At 43.6% G+C, this 23,283-nt stretch overlaps 1 protein-coding gene across 1 annotated transcript; it reads right to left on the bottom strand.

Annotated features, from left to right (window-relative positions):
* Positions 1–7,819: 7,819 nt before the first annotated feature.
* T265_00406 (hypothetical protein) lies at positions 7,820–11,259 on the bottom strand (the record flags this gene model as incomplete). The annotated part of the gene is made up of 3 exons (XM_009164179.1): positions 7,820–7,973; positions 9,753–9,897; positions 11,256–11,259. The coding sequence occupies 3 exons, from the start codon at positions 11,257–11,259 to the stop codon at positions 7,820–7,822; spliced, it is 303 nt and encodes a 100-aa protein (XP_009162443.1).
* Between the last annotated feature and the right edge of the window lie 12,024 nt (positions 11,260–23,283).

Below are 23,283 nucleotides of genomic sequence, written 5' to 3'. Positions count from 1 at the left end.
ATTTATTTGCACCAGTTAGGATATACAGGCGGACCTGTCAGTGAGGAACAAAATACTCCGAAGTATGGTTTCCCCATCCATTTCTACAATTCTGTGGACATACGCCCGAAGAACGAACAGCAATCAGTACACTAATGTCAGATCTACTTGAGGTGATAAGGCGAAATGATACACAGAGCCTTTGTTTATTCGAGCGGCGTGCCACCTATGGAGCTGAGAGCTCACCTTCAGGACTTTACTTTCTTCCAGCCATCCACGCAAGTGAGCATTGGTCGATTTGAGAATGCTAGCAATTCCTCCCATCCGTAATATATTCCTTACTTATATGGACAGATCAAGTAAGTTCATCCCATTGACGGTACCTCTAGCATACAAGTCTCCGGAGCTCAGGAGAGTACCGGTTATGCCTGAAGTGGCAAGTAATTGCGTTTTCCCCTCGCATTTTCTTTGCGCTAATCCTTGTTTGTAAACAGCCCTCAACACGAACATAGACATCATAGTCCCGTTGGGCAGATCATCGATGAGGGAAACAAGTCCTGCTACAGCTACACAAAGTTGATCGACTTGAACTTCTGAGTGGTCTTCACACTGCTGTCAGGATACAGCGCCGCAGAAACACTCGAGAAACCTCAACTCACTCATCTAAGTGTCGGATTCTATAACAGATGGATACCGTATTAGAGAAACCGTGTCTCTTTGAGAGGGCTCTTCGGTCTCTAGGGTACATTTTTAATGTCCCTTATACGGTTAACCTGGATATTCCTAATTTTTACGGAAATTCCGATGACAATCGGATAGAGAGACCAGAAAGGCTGGAGTTCTCTTATTGCGTGATTGTAGACCAGTCGTTTTTGGTTGACGAGCAACAACACTGAGGTCGGTCATCAGAGTTGTCCTCTGCCGCGGTCATTTTTCATTTTTTTTACCAGCCTGTGTGTTTTCTGGAAATTTTTGGGAACTAGGATTGAACATGTGTACGTCCTTCGACGGTGTCTCCTACACCAACGGTGACAAAACGGCTGCGCACCCCTCGATCAAGGCTTCAGTTGGTAAATTCAACTACTACACCAGTAGACTGAAGTGCTCACAGTCCTGTTTTTTATGATGACATCGAAATTAATGTCCCTTTTCAGGCCGTGGAAATCTACCAAAAAAGTGGCCATCGTAAAAAATTTGTGTCTGGTTTCGGTGAATGAAAATGTGAGTTTATTGTCTGGCGATGATTAGATTTTTTAACGAATCGTTTGTAAAGCTGAGATGGTGGTTTTTATCTGTCAGGCTTCAGGAATTCGTTTTCGTGTTCAAACCAATGGAAAGAGAAAGGAATAGGATATTTGAGAAATGTCGCTGGAAGTTCAATTCAGTTTAGTCTCTGTTCGACTAGTATAATGTAACCGCGTGACTCTGCGTAGTTGCCACGGCGGTTCTCCCAATTGGAATGCGGCCAAGCTTGAAATCCTGTGGGATGTTCTAGCATTTTTCTTAGTTGTTATTCGGAACAAATACCATCTGTTTGAGCAGTCCTCAAACTGAATCGAAGTATTCTTGATTTAGTAAGAGACGACCGAATTAAATGCTGTTTATATTTTAATTAGTTTACTCTGAATGCCTACTTGCGTGTGGCTGAAGCCAGGCGTCTGACGTTTCGAAGACTCTTAATAGCAGGTATCTACTGTGGGCTCACCTTCCAACTCTCACCACCCTTAATCACAGTTTCCTCCAGCCAACTACTGTCTTACTGTGTCACCTAATCAGTCTTTTGGCATTTACAGATCACAATACAGCGACACCATTCTGCAATGGAACGTTCTATTCAGTCGTATGCGCCTTTATTATGACCGTTGGCAAGAGTAGTCAGAGCCTCTATGCATAGGCGATTGATTCTGTCGACCAGTCATTTACCTTAGTCACTCTGCCAGTCAGCAAGCCATCGAAGCAATCAGGCAGCCAACCAGCCAATCGGCCAGTCAATCATGCCGGTCAAAGCGAGTTGGTGTTGACTCAGCTTGGTGGCGGTACTATCGCACATCTACCCTTCAGTCCATTCTGACCTAGGGTCGACCGAGTGTGGTGTCAAGTTTGGCCTAGCTGCTGGACGCACATTCTGCTTCGCCCTGAACTTGGCTGGTGTGCGTGATGCGACAACCAGGCTAGTCCGTGCTTTGTTCGTGTCTGCATGTCGTATTGACATGTCTGTTCGAGACGGAGGTATTTGCAAATACGAGAGGGGTGGCGTACAGTGTAAAGTTTGTCGGTCTGATCAATGGTAAAAAGGTGGATAGGCCATTTATAGTTTTGTCGCCCACCTACCTACCTGCGTGACTTCAGGGTCATGGCGGATATGTGCCGACGACCGGAGCCCAGGACACAGGGTATGACCTGGGCTGGTTGGAGCTCAGGTCACCGCTCGTTGCTGTCTGCCCTTGTGGCTGGGCAGGGGCCAGAGTGGCAGCAGGATTTGTTCAGACACTGTCCAGACGTAGACAGGTCGATTTTCATACATTAGTCTCGCTCGCCACGGAGCACGACTTGTTTACCCAACCATTCGACAGACACCGGTAAATACCGTCGGCGCTGCATGATCACATTGTCAACGCAGTCCACATCCGGGTCGCAGTGCACATCCACAGTTACACATGTAGGGTTGAATGTGTTAAGCGGGGTTGCGTAGGCAATCACAGCGAGACCAGTCCGATTTCAGTGCGTTTTTATATCAAACGCCTCTTCGATTCATGAATCGCTGTAGAATCGTTCATTTGACAACTAGTTCACAAGACTAAGTGGAACTGCATTGTCAGTTTCAAGAACATTCAACACGCCAAGAGAAATAAGAGGTAGCATTCTGGACTTACGGGCATTTTTTTAGCCAAACAGAGAATTATTTTTACGAAATGTCGTATGGGACAGCTGAGTCCAGATGAGGTTGGAACACATGCTCACAAAGCTGTCACTCTAAAGGCGTACTTCTCTGATGCTGGGACAAAAATACACGCCCTTAGTCTGTGACGTTTACAAAAGCAGACTCCAGCTATTGAAACTGATTGGACTGAAAATTCCAACTACAGCGTTCAGACGTGATTCCTTCGTTAACATTGTCCTGGAAGAACATAAGACCTTTGTATAAATAGTCCAAGGCTATTTTCCTCCTTATTCAACTCGAACCTATCGTGCTTCCTGGTACAGTTGCAAAATGAAACAATGGGTATAACGGAAACGATCTGTTAGGTTGAAATCTATCTGTAATTTATAACCCCAAGCCTCTCATTTGTACACGTTTTACTTTTCAAATGAAATCTCCCAATGTATGCCCTTCCGTTCCCAGTTGGCAGTCGAAGCAGATACAACCATTTTTGTACTGTGTTCCAGCAACCATGCTTCCCAAAGGACCTTAGAAGTGAGAAGTCCTTCTAAAAAGTTGGAATTACATATGGGCGTAGTACACCACTCATAAGGTTGTTGAAAACTCTTCGACAGCCCACAAGCGACTTCGCCGTTTTTGGGGCTCATCAGATAGGCACGGTTTCCTATAGAGGAAAATGTTGGTAGCTCAGGTAGCTGGTTTGTTCGCTGAGCTGGGCAGTTTGCTTGCAGACGTTTCATCCCCAATCGAGATGACATCATCAGTGCTTTGTTACGGACGGCATCGGTGGGTAGCGAGCTAAATCGGCTGCTGAACCAAGTCAAATNTCAATCAATCAACAGGTACCAGTTTATGTGGTGAGGCAGTGCGTTAGCAGTACAGATGAAATCAATGTTTGTTGTGACCATCGATTGCAGTTCATTCTTACCATAATGACGTCATGTGTTTAAAGAGGAACGTACTGACAGCGGAGGTTATCGGGTCATTAGATTCAAGTTGGATTCTTGCCCTCCTCTTAATCATTAGGAGGAATTCTGCCTTCCGAAAAGAGAGGATATATATATATATATATATATATATATAAACAGGAAAGGTAATGGAAAGGGTGAATAAAAAATGTACAGATAAATACTCTACAAAACTCACTTAATAGCCTTTATCTGTTCAATGGTTGGGTAGTGATGTTTGAGTAGCGTGATAAGCAAACCCTTCAAATGAACGTATTTGCATCCAGCTCCTTTCTTCTATCGGTTATACCGGGTTCGGTAGCAGAAACTTGGTGTTGAACATTGTGCCATCATGCACGGTGATGCCAGTTTCTTCGGTTAAAATATCTACTGGTGTTTTAGTTGCCACAGCAACTGCAAATAACTTCTCCTTTGTCAAAACTCTAAAACTTTTCTTCATAGGCAGGTTAGCCTGGGATACCATTCTTTTCTCTATAGTTTCATCTCCCTAACTCGCTGTTTTTAAAAAGTAACTTAACGTTTTTTCAAATACTGACATAACTGGATGAATTGTGGTTTCCGGGGCGAGCTTTGTATACAGCACTGGACGATTCATCAGCTTTTCAGCATAGATTGGCTTCACTTACAGGACGAAATCTCCACAAAGATTCACCGGGAACTTTCACGCATGTGATCCTGTACCCACTCTTTACTACTGAGATACAAATCAAAACTAATTGGGCCAGCACGATCCCTTACGACCTTGAAGAGTGGGTCAAGGTCCTAAAGACTCACTGGTGTTCGTCGTTGCAGTCAGTCATGGCTACAGCCTTCTCCCGTAAATTTATCTCTTCACTTAAATCACAGTTTTCAAACTTACCACGACTGGCTATCTAGTTTTGATTCTACAGCTTAAGTTCACGTACGGCATATGCGTTTTGACAATTCGAAATTCTTGGATACTCAGACTCTAGCGGACATTTCTTCATTCACTGGTAAAGACGCAGTGTCCATAAGGCTTCCTTCATCCGCATTCCCCTATTTAGACCACCTGATAAAAGAGAAGAACAGCGGCAGTCATCTTATGTTTTTCTGTTCTGACCGGGCTGCACCATTGCGAATCTGCTTTCGGTGTTCCCAAGAAGTTTTGAATACCTAGCTCAACTTTTGCGTGATTCCCCTTGAGTTTCTCGGAATGTATTCAATGAAGTCTTGAGTGAACCCTTTTCCAATTTTTATCCAGTATCGATTACAGCTTTTATGTATTAGCAGGTGACCTTAGCAAGGTCAGCCTTGAAAGTTTTTTCTTTTGGCCTGTACGGTATGTTTTTTAGGTAAGCAGTAATGGTGCCCATGTCAACCATTTATTTGTAAATGAAAACAAGTTGTCCAATCCAAGGTTTGCACTCCCTTTTCGGCCTCTACTGTCCGCTGTCTACTCAAGTTTTGATCACCACTGTTCGGCTATTTTCCGTTTAACATCATGTTCACAAGTGTTCGATGGCTCTGTTAGCCGAGTGGGCAAGTTAGCGGACTAACATTTCGATAACCTGGTTTCGTACTCCACATCATCGCCTTCAAATTGGCTGCTGGTTACCTGTCTGATAGAATATTACACAAGTTGCTTCAGAAATGCAGAAGTGAAAATAACTCACCAACATTTGGACTTGAATGTAATACGTATTGAAGGCTGCTCTGGCCGCCCCCATCTCCTTGCTTGAATTTATCACCCTGGTGAATAACTCTCCTTCACTTTGCGTCTAATTTCCCGTGTTTGAATCGTCTATCCAGTACTGCCCGATGGAGCGTTTATTCGTTCTCAACAGACTAATCAGGTCCTCAAATCCTGAACGACTATGAAGAAAAGAACACGCCCACATCTCGTCATGGTGGTATTTGTGCAGATGTGAAAGGGGCTAATCAGGCCAGGTGATCGAAATCATGGACAATGAATTCACAAAGAACAGTCAGAGTTTCAGTAGCTTCGCTTGAAAGAGAGAATTCACCAATTCCACCACTTACTCATTACTGAAAACTTGATTTCTTTCTGCTTTTCTTGTGTCTCCAACCGCTACTAGTATTACTTCGCAAATTGTAGTACCCCAACTGTTTCCCACGAATTTTGACATGTTTACTCGATTATTCGTCCGACTATTCTTCCCAACACCGACAGTATTTGAGCCTACTACTGAAGTGCTGTACCGGTGAACTATCTAAACAGTATTATCAGGAAGGTCAGATTCCTGAAAGCAACCTCAGAAAGCCCGAAACCTACTGCTCTACCAAAATCTCAACAGGAAAGTCGGCAAGCATCCAGGCCAGTCAATTATTCAGTCAATTCAGCAAAAGCCAATGAGTTCTCATGCACGCCACAGAAGCCAGGACCGAATGTGATCAGCGTTCAGGCATTTCATAGGGGCACGATTGATGTTGACGGGTGTTCACTAACGCCTATCAGACAGCCTGGATCAATGTCAGAAAGTCCTCTTTAAATAGCTTGTGACCGTTGTACTTTTCGCACTCGAACGCACTCACTCTCGCACTCGCTTGTTCGGAATATAGCTGTTGTGTTCCCTTCTGCGAGTCTTTTTTTCCCGACACTAAGCACTGCAGCGGGTCGGCAGCAGATACCACAGATTGGCGAATCAACAGATATAACAAGTATCCTCTTCATTCTCATCGTGAATTAAGCTTTTCCAATTCTTTATCCAACCCAGGTATGAACGGTAATTAGCGCCATGTAGCTCCCCTCTAAAACCGAAGTTAAACATCGTCCGATCACTTCCTGTTTAGCTCTTCTGAATCTCATTGAGAAGGATGTAATCTCTGACATCCCACCGAACTGTCTGTTTCTTTTAACCTCTAACAATACGCGTATAAAAAGTCGCACCAACCTGGACACTGCAGCTTATTCGGTGCATTTGAACAATTTACCTCTGGATGAGGATAACTTCACTACAATGGATAGAAAAGTCTTGTCGAATAAACTTTAATCTATCGGTTGTTGATCTTCACCCGTCAGCTGGTTGACGTCGCTGGATGTGGGCAAAATTAGACAGACGTTCACCATCGCTTTCCGCCGTCACAAAGATGTGGCTGATGGCACCATTCTACCACCCTTTTCGCCCAGCATACTGATGCTGTCAGTCCAATAAGTTTCTCGAATATGCCGGTGATTTTGCTTTCTATTCTCCTGTGTCACTGAAGTCAAACCTTTTACACTTTGGAAGCTCAATGGTGAACATCTGACCTTTTCCAAAGAATTTGGCCCCCCCTGGTTGACATTTTTGTTGCTCTTGCCTTTCTGTCCCTCTGAAAAGTCGATCCGAAAAGTGACCTCTTCACTAACTATTAGGGTTAATTTCGAATCATTGACCACCGCTGATTTTCGTTGGGCTGAACACAGTGAACATAAATTAGAAAACTCTAGTCCTATATCAGAAAAATGGGTCAAGCTAGATGTTTTCACAGTCCTATTTCCAGATCTGTTTATTTTATACATCCTATAGTTTTGTAGTGCCTGCCTGACATTACTCTGGCCTGCTCCAGGAGAAGGCATCTTTAGGCATGGCTTCGAGGTGATTTCAAACACAGCCTATTACAAATCAAGTGTGAATATCTCTCTTCCTGTTCTAAAATGCGTGAACATATAATCTTGCTGATAGTTCTGGCGCCGTTAATTTTGATCCCTTGTTGATAAAATATGAGTCAAACAAGGGACGCTTTCAGAAATGTGTATGTGCGCCTACTTCGCCATACAAAAAATCCGCTATCACATATTGAGCTTTCTATCTACCAACTGACAAGATTATTCCAACGGGATTTCAGGAGTAGTTTAATCTGTGGAAGTTCTTGTGAGCACTGGTTACCGCTCGATTGCAACTTTTGTATACAATTGTCTACTTTCTGACGAGTATTCACTGGTTTTCCATCATATTAACTGGACTTCGTGAGAATGCCTCTAAATCAATCTTTATGTGTGCTGGATTCAGTTGAGTTTCCCGCTCAGTTGTTAGAGCGCGAATTTAATGACCGGAAGGTCCGTCGTTCGAATCCGACATCTGCCTCTCGACTTCCCCTGTCTAGGCTTGGGCAACCTGGTAGTATCCCAGCCCTCGCGCTTCCTTCGGATGGCATGGCAGCTAGGCACCGAAAGGATGCTAGAGCTGAAAGATTTTTTGTTCAAAACAAAATTTGTGTCCAAATGAGACTAGTTGACGAATCTGGGTTCAAGTAGAACATAGGTTTAACGGAAACTCGGTGAATGCGTCTGTTTGGTAGCTGTCTGTTGTCCTAACGGATACTGAATTATTCTCTGGCTACCGTAGGCGAATGCTGGGACATTTCCATTGGGAATACAGTTGGCATGTGTTTCCTAAGGGTGAGTTATGGTAGAGGAAAATTTCGTGCATCCTAACTTGTGCCACCGATTGAGGGCAGGGCATGTCCTTTCCTATTAATATATCCGTGTAGAACGCCATCTCCAGTTCGTTTTGTGAACACTGTTCAGTCGTCCGAATCATTGTGCTCTGAAACTGAATCAGAGTGAGTATGCATACTATCACTCGTGAGCCAAGTGGGTGTGTGGACGTTCTTATCCGATTATGCGCAGTCGCTGATACATTGGAGTACTTTATTCGACAAATCTTAGGCCGAAAATTTGCTAAAAACTTCACCTACATGTCGATATGCAAGCAATTTTCTACCATCTCATGAGCTTGGGACAGGGGCAGCCAAGAAACGCCAAGCTTTTTTATTTGGCCTCGAAGAGTTGCCTGCAACGAAAGTGTGAGCAGGGGGAGCCATAGTCATCCGACTAGTTATAAGCCTGGCAAAAGCAAAGTTTCCGGGATCGATATCATTCCATTTTGGGGTTGCACATCTAGCCATCCCACGTTCAGGTTCAGGTTCATGTCGCTAAACCGATTCCCACAGTCAAGAGCGTGCTTCCATTAAGTCTTCAGATATTTTTCCCACTGGAGCCACACTAACTACCAAAACCGTCTCTACACTTACCATCGGATTCCGTCGTTGGAAGCAACCGTGCAGAAAAAACAGGTCGCAAGTCGAACGGAACAGTTACTTATCGAAAAAATTTCCCCCTTAAGTGACGTTGTTTTGGAAACCTGATGTTTTATAGGCTCACACAAGTCGTTTGAAACTGACATACGGCAAACGTAGTACGAGCTAGCGTATGGCTGCAACACGGGCCTAAACCAGACCAAAAATCTGTGCACCGTAAATGTTTGCAGACAAGGACTCTAGAACAATTGCTAGCGCACGGATGACCGATGACTTGTGTTTGATTTACACATGTTAAACTTCTCGAGACAGGAGTTCGTAGGAGGTAGTGCTCGTCGCATGCCACAATAGTGGAACGTTGATATTTGCATATTTGAGTCGGCAGGCTAGTGAAGTGGATAAATTGAGGGATGCTACAAAATCTTGACTACCGTGTTGCAGGTCTGGACAAACAAACTGTTTCTCAATAGAGCTACCTTCCTGTAGTTGAAGTGCCTAGATACCGTTTCATTCTAGTTGGGGATCGTCAGCAGCGCATGCCTCACATGCCTCCATAGAGAGTTGGACCGGAAACATTTAGGACAAAAGCGTTTGGTTGGCATTCGCAACCAAAATAATGTATTCTGGTAAATAAATCTGAAGTGTTTTCTACCCCCTTGTCTCATACCTCTAGAAATCCTATACTCAGAGTTGTTGCGCGTCGCCTAGTCAATGGTTCCTAATCGAATTTGGGAAGTTTACGTGTCTGGGGTGTGTAACACTCGAATATGCGAGGACACTGCTTTGGAATGAAGTAAAAAAGACTGTACGTAGCTAAAAAGGGCGGTGCTCGAGGAGCCAGTCAACACATGTGACCGTGTGATGTGGATCACGTGACTGAAGAAGGAATGGCGCCATATCCTCTCTAGATGCGGGTTAATCACGATGCTGAGCAGCCGCTGGGAGCCGAACGGTTTAGTGTACTTGCCGGGAGACTGAGAATTCTAATCCCTCTGGTGACCCGTGAGGTGCTCATGACTCCCAATAGGGATGAAACAGCTGTACAATGCTTTTCTTTTTCTTCATCGTCTAGAAAACATAAGATGAAAACTCTATTGTAAGTTTCAAAATCTTTCCATACTGTCAACAGACAGTTCTTCTCGGGAGTTAAGTGAGAAGTTCAGACGCTTGGAGTTCACGGTCATTGAGTGCGCATGGTACTTATCGATTTGGTGGTCATGTTTATGGAGTCTTGGTAATTCGTGATGATAAAGTTGGCGAAGGGACTATATCTCAACTGTGGAAGCTCCTGCAGAAAATTTGTTTGAATGCACTGGTAGGCTGGACTTTCGAAATTTTCACGGCTCGAATCACCTGATTTCGGTTGTATTTCTGGTGTAGCTTGCAAACACCGGTTGGGATGGCATTACAATGTGTCTTCGAGGATGACGGTATGTTTCTGAGTAGATAGCATCAGGCTGATGCTGTAGAACACGAGAAAACGGGAGTCTAATCTACGGGATGGAGGATTGCCATTTTCCACACAAAATCTCTCGTCTATATGAGTAATCAGCTGCGTAGTTGACGGCAACTGCAAGCTAGTGGGATCTTAGATCTTGTGGGAAGTATGGACTAACAATCACCACGTAGTGGTGATCCAAGCTATGATTGAATCAATTTAAACGCAGTGGTAACTCAAAACGGTACTTTAAACAAATCGCCATAAGAGCTAAAAGCAACGGAAGCTTCGCAATTGGGAACAGTTCCCCAGTGTCCGGAAGAGTAGTGCTGGAACTTCTCAATGGATATTCGGAAATGAACAAGCAGCGATTTATTTCAACCCGTCATTTTCACTTATTTCTCGGTAATTATTTTGTGCGATTAAACGCTTATGGCAGAAAATGTTTCTACCATGACCGTGGAATATGGCCAAGAACGGATGCGACCCTCATGTATGAGGGATACAACTGATTATCATATAAGTTATAAAGCGACGTGAAGCAATAACTTTTCACGCCAAAGTTGGCCCACAAAAATGGACTGTGTTTAGCCTCTATATATAACGTATACCTGTATATAACCTACACCACTACTTATCCCTCCGGAAATAGTCAATTCAAAAGAGGATGGGCTCTTCATTTCAACGGAAAGTAAATCAAGTGGGAGTATATGTCGGTCGCTCCTGACCTAAGTGAAATGGGGTTGAACGAAGACAGTTAAATAAAGAAAAAATGTTTCTTTGATTCCAAGGCTCCTTAAGAATTTTTAGCTTTCAGGTCACATGTCCATTCCCCGACAAAGACTTTGGAAATAGGCTGGAGATCTCTATCAAGACCACATGCAGATGAAATTGCATGAGAAGATGGCACATAATGTTATCTTAGGCAGAACAGAAAACAGCCCGTTACCAGCGCTTGTCGGCTCTGGGGCGAATCGAACATACTCACCCATCTCCGCTTAGGCGTAATCTGTAATTTGTGAGTTGTTTTAGCCAGATCCATTGCCCCCTGTTATCATCACTGGAGAACACCCTGAAACAGGCCAAACCGTGATAGCGACAGCCACTTTTTCGAAGAGAAGTTACCTCTTTCATTATTCAAAAAGGACGTTCTTCCCTTCAACTACGACCCGATATTGGAGGATTCTTGTTCAGCTTAAACGCACTGTTAGTTACGATTTTAGGCCGAAACGTTTGTTTGAGAATTCAAAAACACCCTCATGTTTCGGCACTTCAATCCTTCAGACTCAGAGAGACGGATCTGGTACAGACAAACACAAACGCTTGACCTCGCAGTGGTTCACATGCCCCATATGCAACTGTGCACACAGTGTACGCTTGCGTACATCAACACAATCTCGTCAAAAAGCAAAGGGTGACCTGAAATTGTCAAGACGGTTATGAATTTCGATCAACCAACCGACCGAGCGCCTGACCGACTGACAGGCTGTTGTTTGGCGAGAATGACTCATTCATTTTGGGGTTAGAAGGCCACAAGTCCAGCAAAACTCTGTTATTTCGTTCAGGTCAACCTTAAAATCACGCAGTTGTTGTTCCAACGAACTTTGTCGTACCAAACCGTGAGAAACGCACAACACTCGTTACACTATTCACACCTTGGTTCTTTTTCCGATGACAACTCAACGTCAGAGAATCAGAGATATTGTGAGTTCGTACACACTTTTGGTTTTTGTCAATACTGCTGACAACCTAGTATAGTCACTACTATTAACAGGTCAAACAAACATGACTACAATCGCGTGTGATAAAATTGCAGCTGAAGTTTACAATGTGATGGGACTAACCGAATGGTTTGGCATCAGAATACCTTTTTTTGCACAAATGAGGCGATGGACCTGGCAGAATTGCCAGAAAATATTGAACTCTTAAAGTTGAGAGTGCCATCTTAATCATTTGCTAATCGTGCCTGTTTTGGACTTTGGAAAGAATGTAAATGCCCGATCCTATTCAGAAGAGATATGCCCGCAATTAAAAAGTATTTCAGCGAAGTACACTACTCATTTGGTTTTGTGAGAGACTCACCTGGCCACCGAATGTGCTGCACCAGGCTGCCTCATGTTTCAGTCGTTACGATATTCGAGAAATCGCGATACATGTGTATTCGTAATGCACTACTCATAAGGTTGCTGAAAATTCGTCGATAGTCCACGACCTGTTTCGCCCCTCTTATCAGTTGTGCATTACGAATAGGACTTATTTCATTGGGTGACAGAAGGCAAAATCAGTCCAGCGTTTGGTATCGTGATCACCAAAAGGAGGCAAAATTAAACGTACCAGGAAGGGTAAGATACCGCAGCTGAGGGGGAGCAGACTCACAGAAGGGCTGTGAATCCGACCCTCTTTTTATGAGACTACGCAGAATAAGGAAGCCTGTTTGCGCTACACTGAAAAGCCCTTTCTAAACTTTAGGCGCATTTTTCAGGAAACGGTAGTCTTCTTAAAACACAACACCGTTACAAGAACCATCGACTTCTGCTCGCTTGGCCTAGATGTCATCAGTTTTCAGCAAGCATTAGCTAATTTAAAAGTCAAAAAGTTCCGAATTGAAACACTGTCAAATTCGGTTGGATTAATTCAGGCATGTTATTGGCGAAATAACATCAAGGTGATTTCCGGTTCTAATTTCCCATGCTCACTTCCCGTCCCTCTCTGATCTCCTCATTCTTCTTGTTGAGTAATCCCTGCTGTACATCTTTGTGACTTTGTCTCCAAGTTCATGAAACTTTTTTATTCGGAACGTGTCCGCTAAAAAGCCACCCTTTTCAAAGCTTATGGAATAATGTTCAGTTGAGAGTAGAATACCCTTCTGCGGTATAAATTGGAAACTAACAAACTGCATCGCAGTAGATCAGGAAACCTTCATAGTAGTATATGAAGTGGTCGTTTGCGAGACATATCCTTCTACTTCGGAGACAACCTTCTCTTCGCTTTTTCACAATTGACTACTCTGTAACCTCACCAACGAGTATAAGGTCAGTTGAATGGTCCACTGTTTCTAGCTTTGTCAGGCTTTTATTTTCCCCGAAGGCCCCCGGGTCCATTAGAGTATTGAAGTTTTGCACATTGAATTACATTCGGCAAAGAGAGGGGGGCTACTGCCTGTAGTTGCTAATTACATACTGCATAGTAAGCCCAGGCTTCTACCATGGGGCTTCTGGACATTAGGGTAGAAAGACTGTCGCGTCCACTGCTCTGTTTTTGGGCTTCCCTGAACTGAAACTAACGGAAGCTCGGTCTGCGAAGCCTCGGCATGTGTAATTTTACTTGGATCGCTGAATCCTAATGACGATGAGTCTGCTCTGTGACCTGTTTCTTGATAGATTTTCAGAACAGTCGGATTAGAGACTTGTAAGGTGTTCTAATCGGCACTACGTCACACAAGCACAACTAGGCGAACCGGTCAACAGTGATGTGAGCAAGAAAGTCACTTAGACGCTGCTACACGGATCTGAAGATATTTATGATTGATTCGTTCATGGAAAGACTTTTGCGACTCAGTCTCATCAGATAAACTGCACCCAAAGCGTGTCTGTCATGTCGTTCAGTTGATCGTCCCAATCCAGATAATTGTGCGCTTTCTAACCGTTCCACCCAACGGCATTCTCCCATTTAAGGTTTTTTTTACACAGCTACGTACCAGAATGACAGTTTAAATGGAGGTGTAGCCGCCAGCCGCTACTTGCCGTAGGTAATTTATCGATGGCTATGTAGGTTTCTATGATTGAGTACACATGCAAGCAAACCAGAAATCAAAGAACCTCAGTTGAACAATAGATGAGCACTCATACCAAACGGACTCATTCCATCGGCTAAGTTGGCCAAGGTAAGCAGGGGTACTGCAACTCCTAGGAGTAATCGTTACTATCTTCAGGCTCGGCAAGGCAGGTGGACACAACTTCGCTTTAGGCAATATTTTGTAACGTAAAGACTTCAAATGAAAGAATACATCCTTGTGAAGAACAGTTTCGAGTCGGTCTGGGAATGGCGAAGTAGTTATCTGGAGTAGCATCACAGGCTTTACTGAGAATTATTTTCGTAAAGCACAGTATAGCGTGTTCCGTGTCAATAGAAGGCAGCATCGTGTACTGTGTACCGACCACCACCCAGAACATGCTTCTACATACGTCCGGTTTGATCTGCTCAAAGGTGATGAACGATAGTGCAAACTCGAGCACATCACTTGTGCCATTCATTGGCCGAACAAAAGTTTGTTGAATAGGCAGCTAGACAGGCAATCCTTAAAAACTGAAATGCCACACGAGTGAGAGCGAATGGATCCGATAATGTTCGGCCCAAAAGTGTATTTGTTTCAAGGAGCCTGATATATTTCTTCCCCAGGAGAAATATATCTTTTGGCGTCAAGTCTGCAGAAAATTTGCGAAGCCAAAATCATCCCTCGATAAGAAGTGAACGGACTAACGCTGGTCGTAGAGCTCACTTGCAACTTGTACTCCGGTTGCAATGTAAAGACCGATTGCCGTTTATTGCGACTCGCTAAACAGGCAAACGAGACGTCGGTTTAAATAGGCACGGAATTCCCACCCACGTGGCAGTCGCATGCGCCACCTACGCTTGTTGTGTCCCGTATTCCGAATGCGTTTCGTGTTTGTACCCGGATCCTAGTGCTCACTGGAACATCGGATTGTGTTGTATGTGTATTCGTCTTACTGTTCCCCAGTTAGAATCTAAAGTACATGGCTCACTTAGCGCAACTGATTGATATGAAACCTGAATTACATGTTCAAAAATATACATATATGTATATACATATATATACAAGGTCATAAGAACCCAGGTACCCAACTTCAGGTAGTATAAATTAATAAACATCATGCGTCCTGGGGACAGCTTTGGAGTTCTAGCGTGCACATTAAGGGCATGGGAAAATCATGCACTGTATTCACACCAAAGTTTTCCACTTGCAACCCAAATATTCTCGGGATTAATTAAGATACGGTTGCAGGAAAGATTACTCTTGAAAGAGTATAGTATCCTTTGCAGCTTATACCGGTCTTAACATGGGACTCAAATGGAGCCATCGTTTAGCGAAATACACTCATTTGCAAGCTAATTTGTTTTTGCGAGATACTCACCTGACGGTCTTAACATGGGACTCAAATGGAGCCACTGGTTCGTTCGCTGAGCTGAGCAATTTGACTACAAAAGTTCCATCACTAATTGAGGTGCTATCATCAGTGCATTTTGGGGGAACGCCTGAATGTGCTGCACCAGGCCGCCTCATGTTTCAGTCGCTACGACATTCGAGATATAGTGGTACATGTATACTCATAAGGTTGCTGAAAATTCGTCGACAGCCCACGACCGATTTCGCCCTTCTTGGGGCTCATCAGGTAGGCGCAGTTCCCCAGTTTGCGTCAAACTTATGTTCTGCTTGAAACCAAATTACACGAGATTAGCGAAATACACTCGCTTGCAAACTAATTTGGTTTTTCGAGAGACTCACCTGGAACCCAGCTGAATCTCCCGTTTGTGATGTTTCCCTCGTTTCTTCAAGTCTGGATGCATTGCACAAGGGCCATCTTACGTTTCGGTTGACACGACATTTGAGATATCGCACTACATTTTCTTGACAGGTCATACCATTCATACGCTTGTCAGAGTATTCAGCAGCCTTATGAGTAGTGTGTGCTGTCTAGAAAGCATTCTATCATGCTTGATAACCGGTGTCCCAACANTATATATATATATATATATATATATATATATATATACCAACTCAACCCAAAAACATGAACTTATTCAGTATATCCAAAGTGAAACTGTGGAAAACAGCTGTCTTGAAGGACAAAGGAAAGAGAACTTAGATTTCCTTTTTTGTACCGCGAACAAAAAGAAACACCAGCAATCCAGTTGGGAGAAGGAAAAAACAATGTGGACATATTCGCCTGCATCAGTTGTAGCTGACAAAAGGTCTAGAGGCACATATCTAACAAGAGAGTTATCGTTAGCCGGGGATCACTGTAAGCGCACGAACGCTATTGATGCCGGATCCTTACGAGCCAGAGCAAAAATGTGCCAATGTTGGGCCATCTGAAGATAATGATTTCCTCTTCAACTGAGTCTCATTATGCAACACATCAGTTCGGCTGGCCCAGAATAACCAACAAGGAACTCACAATTGTGCCTGTTAGAAAAAAAGTCATGCTATCACTGGTAAGGGAGCTGAAACAGAAATTTATTATTTCCATTATCAGGTAGCCTGTGCCATAATCGGCTTGTGGATGCTGCGGTTTCCTGCACAACAGCTTGTCTCAGATGCTAATAGCAGAATCGTAAAAATCAGTCCCCTTTGGTTGGCATGCTGCCTCAACTGTGAAGGCGAACATATCGAAAGTGCTTTCACTGTCATGTTGGATGCCGGATCACTCCCAGAAGACAGGGATATTTTATTACGATCAAAAAACCTTCGTACTACTGATTTAAGCATCATTGCATGTGTTTAGTAGCGGATACGTTCAATACCACTACCCAAAAATGCACCTCTGACCTCCAGACAATCCGCTGTTTTTAACACCAAGATCCATTCATTATGGGGTTTCCCTACGAATGAAGTTTGTTGCCTGTAGGCAAACAAGAGGTTCAGCTGGGTTCCAGGTGAGTCTCTCGCAAAACCAAATTCGTTTGCAACTGAGTATATTTTGCTATTGAAGTTTGTTTGTTTCTAAATCTAGTAAATACAAGTGTTTCTAGATCTCCACGCGGAAATTTGATAAAGGCCGATGTACTTTCGTATTTTACACAGAAATGAGGTGATAGGTTATGTATTTCCTTGATTGTGTGAATGATGAAACTTGGTCCCTTTGTTTCTTCATCAGCAGTGATAGATAATAGCAAACTTGGTATGCCTTTCTCTTATTGATCTCCCACTTTCTTGTTCAGCCGACATAATACTACAGCACTGAAACAATCCAGGTTTTCCGACTTGTGCGAAAAATCAATTTAATCGAAATAGTGAAGAGAGTAATCTCCCCACTGTTGACGGAACAATAACAGAGTGCTTTTTGCCAGCGAACTTTATCCAAAGTACTTTTCAGCATCAGTCAATCGTGCGCTAGAAAAATTGTTTCTGGTTAGTCATGTCACATTTTCCCTGTGATGAATTCCCTAACAAATTAATTTGGAAAATATTGTTTACGTTAGATGAAATTTAGTCGGTCTATTAGCCCCAACTAAACGGTAAAGCAAGAATTACGACGAATTTACGTGAGTATCTTGCAAATTTTTTTGTTTCAGTTAAAATTACTTCCTCTATATAGTGTGAGTGGCACTCGTCGACAGCTGGAACAGCATATCACACTCTTCTCAAAAAGTCAAGATTATCCACTGGTTCGTTCGCTGAGCTGAGCAACTTGACTACAAAAGTTTCATCACTAATCGAGGTCCCATCATCAGTGCATTTTGGGGGAACGGAGTGGAGCGTAGCCGAACGACAGTGGCTGTGCTTTGAGTAGTATTGCGTGAGCTACCAACATTCACTGCTATAGCAGGTTATGCACTATACTACTGTTCGACACAACATGAAAGTTGCACTTTCTACTGAAAATAAAACCTACAGGTTAAAGAGCAGCTGCAAAGAAACCATTTCAACTACTATCCAACACTTTTTGCTGTATGGCTTCATGTGAACTTATGGAAATACTTTATAAAATCGAAGTGCACTTGAGCTGCGCTCCAAAATGTGAAAATGTCAAAATGGATGAGATGAGAGACGTGATAGTGTTAGAAAATGTTTCGTTCGGAGGATGGTTCTGAGAAGGCTGCTTGATCCATCTCAGAGGGTAAGGCGAACAAGAAGGGGGCGAGGTGGCTCAGTGGTTAGAGTGCGAATTTACTGATCGGAAGGTCCGTGGTTCGAACCCGACTTCTGCCTCTCGACTCCTCCTGCCTAGGCTTGGGCAACCTGGCAGTATCCCAGACCTCGTGCCTCGTTCTGGTAGCATGGTAGTTAGATGCCGAAAGGGTGTTACAGCTGAACAGGGAACAAGAAAGAGATTAAGGATCAACGCATTGAATTGATAAATAAGTGTTTAAACTCGGATATATCTCAGAGAAACTCATGATTGTCCTTCATTAGTCGTGCTTTCTAGCTACACTTACTGGAGATATAGTAGCCCACCAATTCTTCCCCTTAAGAGGAACCAGTCCCCAGATCAAACCACCTCACTCCAGTCCTGCAAGATTCGGGTTACAAGTATACCTTCTATAAGACCACCCCCGACTCTAAACAAAGACCTTCAGTGGTGTCTTCGAGTCACAAATCCCAACTTGCATCGAATAAGATCAAAATGCACACAAAGAAGCGGTTATATGCAAACAGTGGGGACTGTCCTGAATGAAAATACTGCGGTCTGTCGCGTTCAAATGTGACAAACGTTTGTTAAGTTAGTCCGTTTCTAACACTAGACGGGAGTGGGCGATTGAACGAATGCACTCATCCCTTGCAGATCAAATATATCCGTGAACGCTCTAAAAGAATCCTATTTTGAAGTTGGGGTTTCACAAGGACCCAAAACGAAGAACGTACCCCATGATGCCTTTCAGAGTCAACCAATTAGACCAATTGGGCGTACAAAAGCCTATTCGCTGACGAAATGTGATAGAATCGGTAAAGTTGCTGAGTGACGAACACACTTCCACAGGAGCTACCAGGTGAAATTCGTTTTAAAACATAGACCAGTCGGTCCTTTAACGTCAAAAGCAAGCGAGACTGATAAGCTACATACCTACTGACAGCTCATGGTCCCTACAACTGCCGAATTTGCGCGCGGATCCAGTTAGGAACTTACATTTTGTTTTTAATGCGCCGCTCACTGCAGATGCTGCACATGTCTTTTTATCACCATGACTGCAGAAAGTCGCACAACACCTTAATTGCCGTCCGTTACAGATCTCGCAATGGTACGGTTAGTATCTCAGACCGATCAAACACAGTGACACAATCCTTTGTTGTTTATTTTAACGTACACAGTTGATAAGTGGTTGCTAGAATCACATGTGTACGGCTAATAAAGACGGGGTCCAACGCCCGAATACGAAATTTTTATGGGGAATCGAGTCCTAGTCTTTCAAGTGCACGTTCACAGTGTGCTTCCTTGGGCTATGCTGGTCCGATCAACAGAACAAGAATGGACCCGTGTTGTGCTGTGAAACAGATCGCGACATAGTCTAAAGCCTTGATGAGGGATATTCATCAAGAGACTCAAACCGTCTATAAAAGCAGGGTGTTTGTTGTCCGTGGATTTTGCGGATGTGCTTATAACCATAGCAGTAATCAAGGTATTAGTTCTAAACCGATTAGATATGGTTAGAGATACAATTTAAGAAGACGTGAGATGTAAATTTATTAAATTTATTGATTCTTCAATTGATCGGGTTGAGGTTCACCTCTTAAGGAATGAATGGTCGTTGTTCGGAGAACGTCATTCTTACTTTATATTCATTGATGGTGCTGTGTTGCACAGAGGTAATCATTCCTTAACTCTGATAGATTTTGTAAGTGGTGGAGCGTTCTTTCGTGATGTGTTGAAATATTGGTAGCTCGGGTGAGTTCATTGGTTGTTGATCAGGTGGCTGTCGATCTGTTCGCCGAGCTTGGTAACTGGCTTGCAAACGTTTTGTCGCCATACGAGGGGACATCATCGGTGCGCAGTTGGGTGCGCACATTCTTTTGTCAATTTACCCTGCCCTTCAACACAAGGTTTGTGCATAGTATCGTTGAGCTATTTCGATTGGTTTCGTCAGTGGAAGAAGTAGAAGCCTTTATTTCCAGTAACTTATTGCGTCTGTGGATGGTCAACTGACTTCACCGCGCAACATTTGACGGTAGGTGTCATAATGGCATCTGAATCTCACCAGCACCCAGTGATGATTGCAGAAACGATTGCTCCCGTTTAACCACTTGATACATTTATAAATTGCAGTGTTCCTGGCTTGGGCACATACTGACCTTGCGGAGTATGCATAGCTCAGCAGCTGTGGTTGGTCTTTGGTCTGTTTTTGCCAAGTTTGGCAATTGAGTGAGTAAGAGTTGGGCCACCAGTAGGCGAGACATCCTCAGTGCGAGGTGGAGTGGATTATTCCTCTTACTTTGAGTTCAATGGAAAATACTATGAACAGCTCAAAGGGGGACCTATGGAATCATCAATCTCAGGTACCGCTGCACAAACAACAAGCAAGATTTGGAGCAGACTGCGCCGCCAGGCATAAAGCCGAAAATGTGAGTGCGATGTGTGGACGACACATCTGTCATTATAGGGGGGAATAAGCTGTCACGAGCGAACCGTCTGCCAAACAGCTCATCCCCCGACATCCACTCAGCAGTGGTGTATGCGTCTCTAGATGTACTCGACACAGGTACGGAGGAAGGCCAACTGCAAACTGAACTATACAGGGACCAGATCCTGAACTAATTCAGCAACCATCCAAACTGCCACAAACGAAGTTGTAATCTAACCCTTTTCAAGCGGGTTGATATGGCCTACAATACAGCAGGGTAGGAGATGAACGGATGTCCCAGAAAAAGGGTACCCCGGGGACTTTAAACGGGGATCTCTGAAAAATCAGAGACAGTGTGCTTTGTCAGCACAACGGTGAATAAAACGACCGTGAGGCACTTGTGATAACATGGAGTTGCAGTCACCTCTAAGCCAGCAAGCACTTTGGAAAGAATCCCCTCGAGACCAGTTGCAACAGAGGAACAGTATCAACGAAATGAAAGCTTTCGATAAGCCAACCAGATACAAGAGAACGAGACCACAACACGACTCAGCTTCCAAGCAGACCAATCAGGTTACTTGAAGGCCGTTCCGCCACCAAGTGATGAGTTTAGGGTTGACGGACACTGCTTAGAGACTAAGTAACCCCAAACCAAAAGGAGGAATCACCCAACCAAACCCAACACCGAAATACCTCCTTAATTGGATCCCAACACCAGTTGCCAATGTCGGCAAATAGACCAGCAAACTGAGAGAAACCTTTTTCGATCTCCTTATCTATAAGTTTTAGGCGACTGTTTATTCTTCGCTCTTCAGCGCCCATAAGCCTCACCTAGAAGCAAAAATTTCTACGGAACTGACAGACTGAGGGGTTTACGTGCGTTGAAATAAAACGGTTGTTAAATTGAAGTTCAAGTTGAGAAGAGGGGTGTAATATAGATCATTTTCCGACCACTGATGTTGACAACTCATGTGATTTCCGAGCACAGTCGCTATTTGGACTGGCTAGATAGTATATACATGCTTAGTAAAATCTAAACTGAGAAGCGGAAACGTAAATGGTGTGAGGAGACAGCACTTTTGAGGACGGACTGGAACCACTGACCTCTAGCTTACCAGACAATTTCGCCAGCAGCTAAGATATCGAACATGTTCCTTTGTCACGCGTATGCACAGGAACTGCATACGTGATTCACTGCATCTCTGTCTAGTGGGCTGGTAGTTGATATCTGCCAGCGCATTTAGCAAGCTTCCTGTTTGATTTCTAAGGTGAGCCAGAACTTGATCTAGCGAAGGTATCTGGGAGCTATTAGAAAATATGCAAGTTATCCCGGTAAACCTGTAACAATCAGGACACAGTTGATGAAATCAAACAACTCGTAATAAACTGAGCAACGGGAGGATAATAAGTGACAGAGGGAGGAACAGAAGAGAGAGAGAGAGCGAAAAATATACGCTGGATTCAATCTAGGTCAGAAGTTCACTGTTGTGCAAGGACATGGAGCGTCCCGAAAGCGTCCTTATCGATTGACCCAATTTTGAACTAAGGCTTAGCCAGTACAACTATGCCCTCTAGAGTGCGCGTGGTTTGATGTTAATCTCATTCTTTCTCTCCGTTGGGCTTTCTCTCTCACACTATGCAAGCATGTGTTACTGTTTGTGTGTTTGCCTGTACCAAGTCATGCTTGACATCGGTCATTTGAGGCCAGCTGTTACCCTCATTCAGTTCACTGAGGTAACATAAGATTTCATAATGCTGTTTGATACGCATGCACTATATGGTACAAGACCTAAAATGAGCTTGTTCATACCAGTGAAAGCATCTCACATGGTTTGACCCGAGGCTGTCGTCAGGACACTTAAAGCAACCGAATTACTGTGAAAGCATGAGGAGATGGCGGAGTGCGAAGAACATCTCAGAGGTTCAGGCGTGGTATCACTTCTGAGAGGGTTGGGCGGAATGCTGATTGTCAAGTCAGCCTGTGGCCACACGGTGACTGGTTAGACCATCTTCTTAGGTGACACGAATTTGCTCACTTTTTAGGTATGTTTGTCTCTGGTAGTTGTGACTGTCCCTCCTAAAACTTGGAGTGAGTGTGTAGATGCTTTTACGATCAAACGAACGAACGCGTAAATAACATTAAATAGCATGCATTTGGGATGGAAAGTTCTAAAACAGCCAAAACCTGTTGAATGGGCATTTATTCTGATTACCTAAGAACATTATTCTGGAGTGCTTTTCATAAAGTTTACACCAAGCTTTATTTAGTTTAACTCATCACTTTTGGAACTTGCCTCTATTTTCTTGTTTTTTGTGGAAGCTGAATTTACCTCATTCGGTGTTTTTTATTACTTGGGACAGTCTGTCCAATAAATCACAATTATAGTGTAATGACAGTGATTTTTTGAAACAAGAGATGCGTTTCGATGCATTATCATCGCTGGAAACTTCATGCTTATTGAAGCTACTGACAATAACCGGGATAAAGGGATTATTCAGAGTTGATGCTCATAAATTCGCTGTCTAGTTTCTATCTAATATTGTCAAAGGCTGTCTCCCAAATTACCGGAAGGTAGCCTTGGCAAATTAAGCAAGTCATTAGAGAAATACACTGATTTACGAACAAATTTGGTCTTGCGAGAGACTCACCTGGAACCCAGCTGGATCTCTCGGTTTTAGTGTTTCCAGGGCGAAACGGTAGTGGGCTGTCGAAGAGTTTT

This window comes from Opisthorchis viverrini, assembly GCF_000715545.1.
Source record: "Opisthorchis viverrini unplaced genomic scaffold opera_v5_4, whole genome shotgun sequence".
NCBI classification, from domain to species: Eukaryota; Metazoa; Platyhelminthes; class Trematoda; order Opisthorchiida; family Opisthorchiidae; genus Opisthorchis; species Opisthorchis viverrini.
Note: the sequence above shows the minus strand (reverse complement) of the source record. Positions and strands in the feature narration are given on the sequence as shown.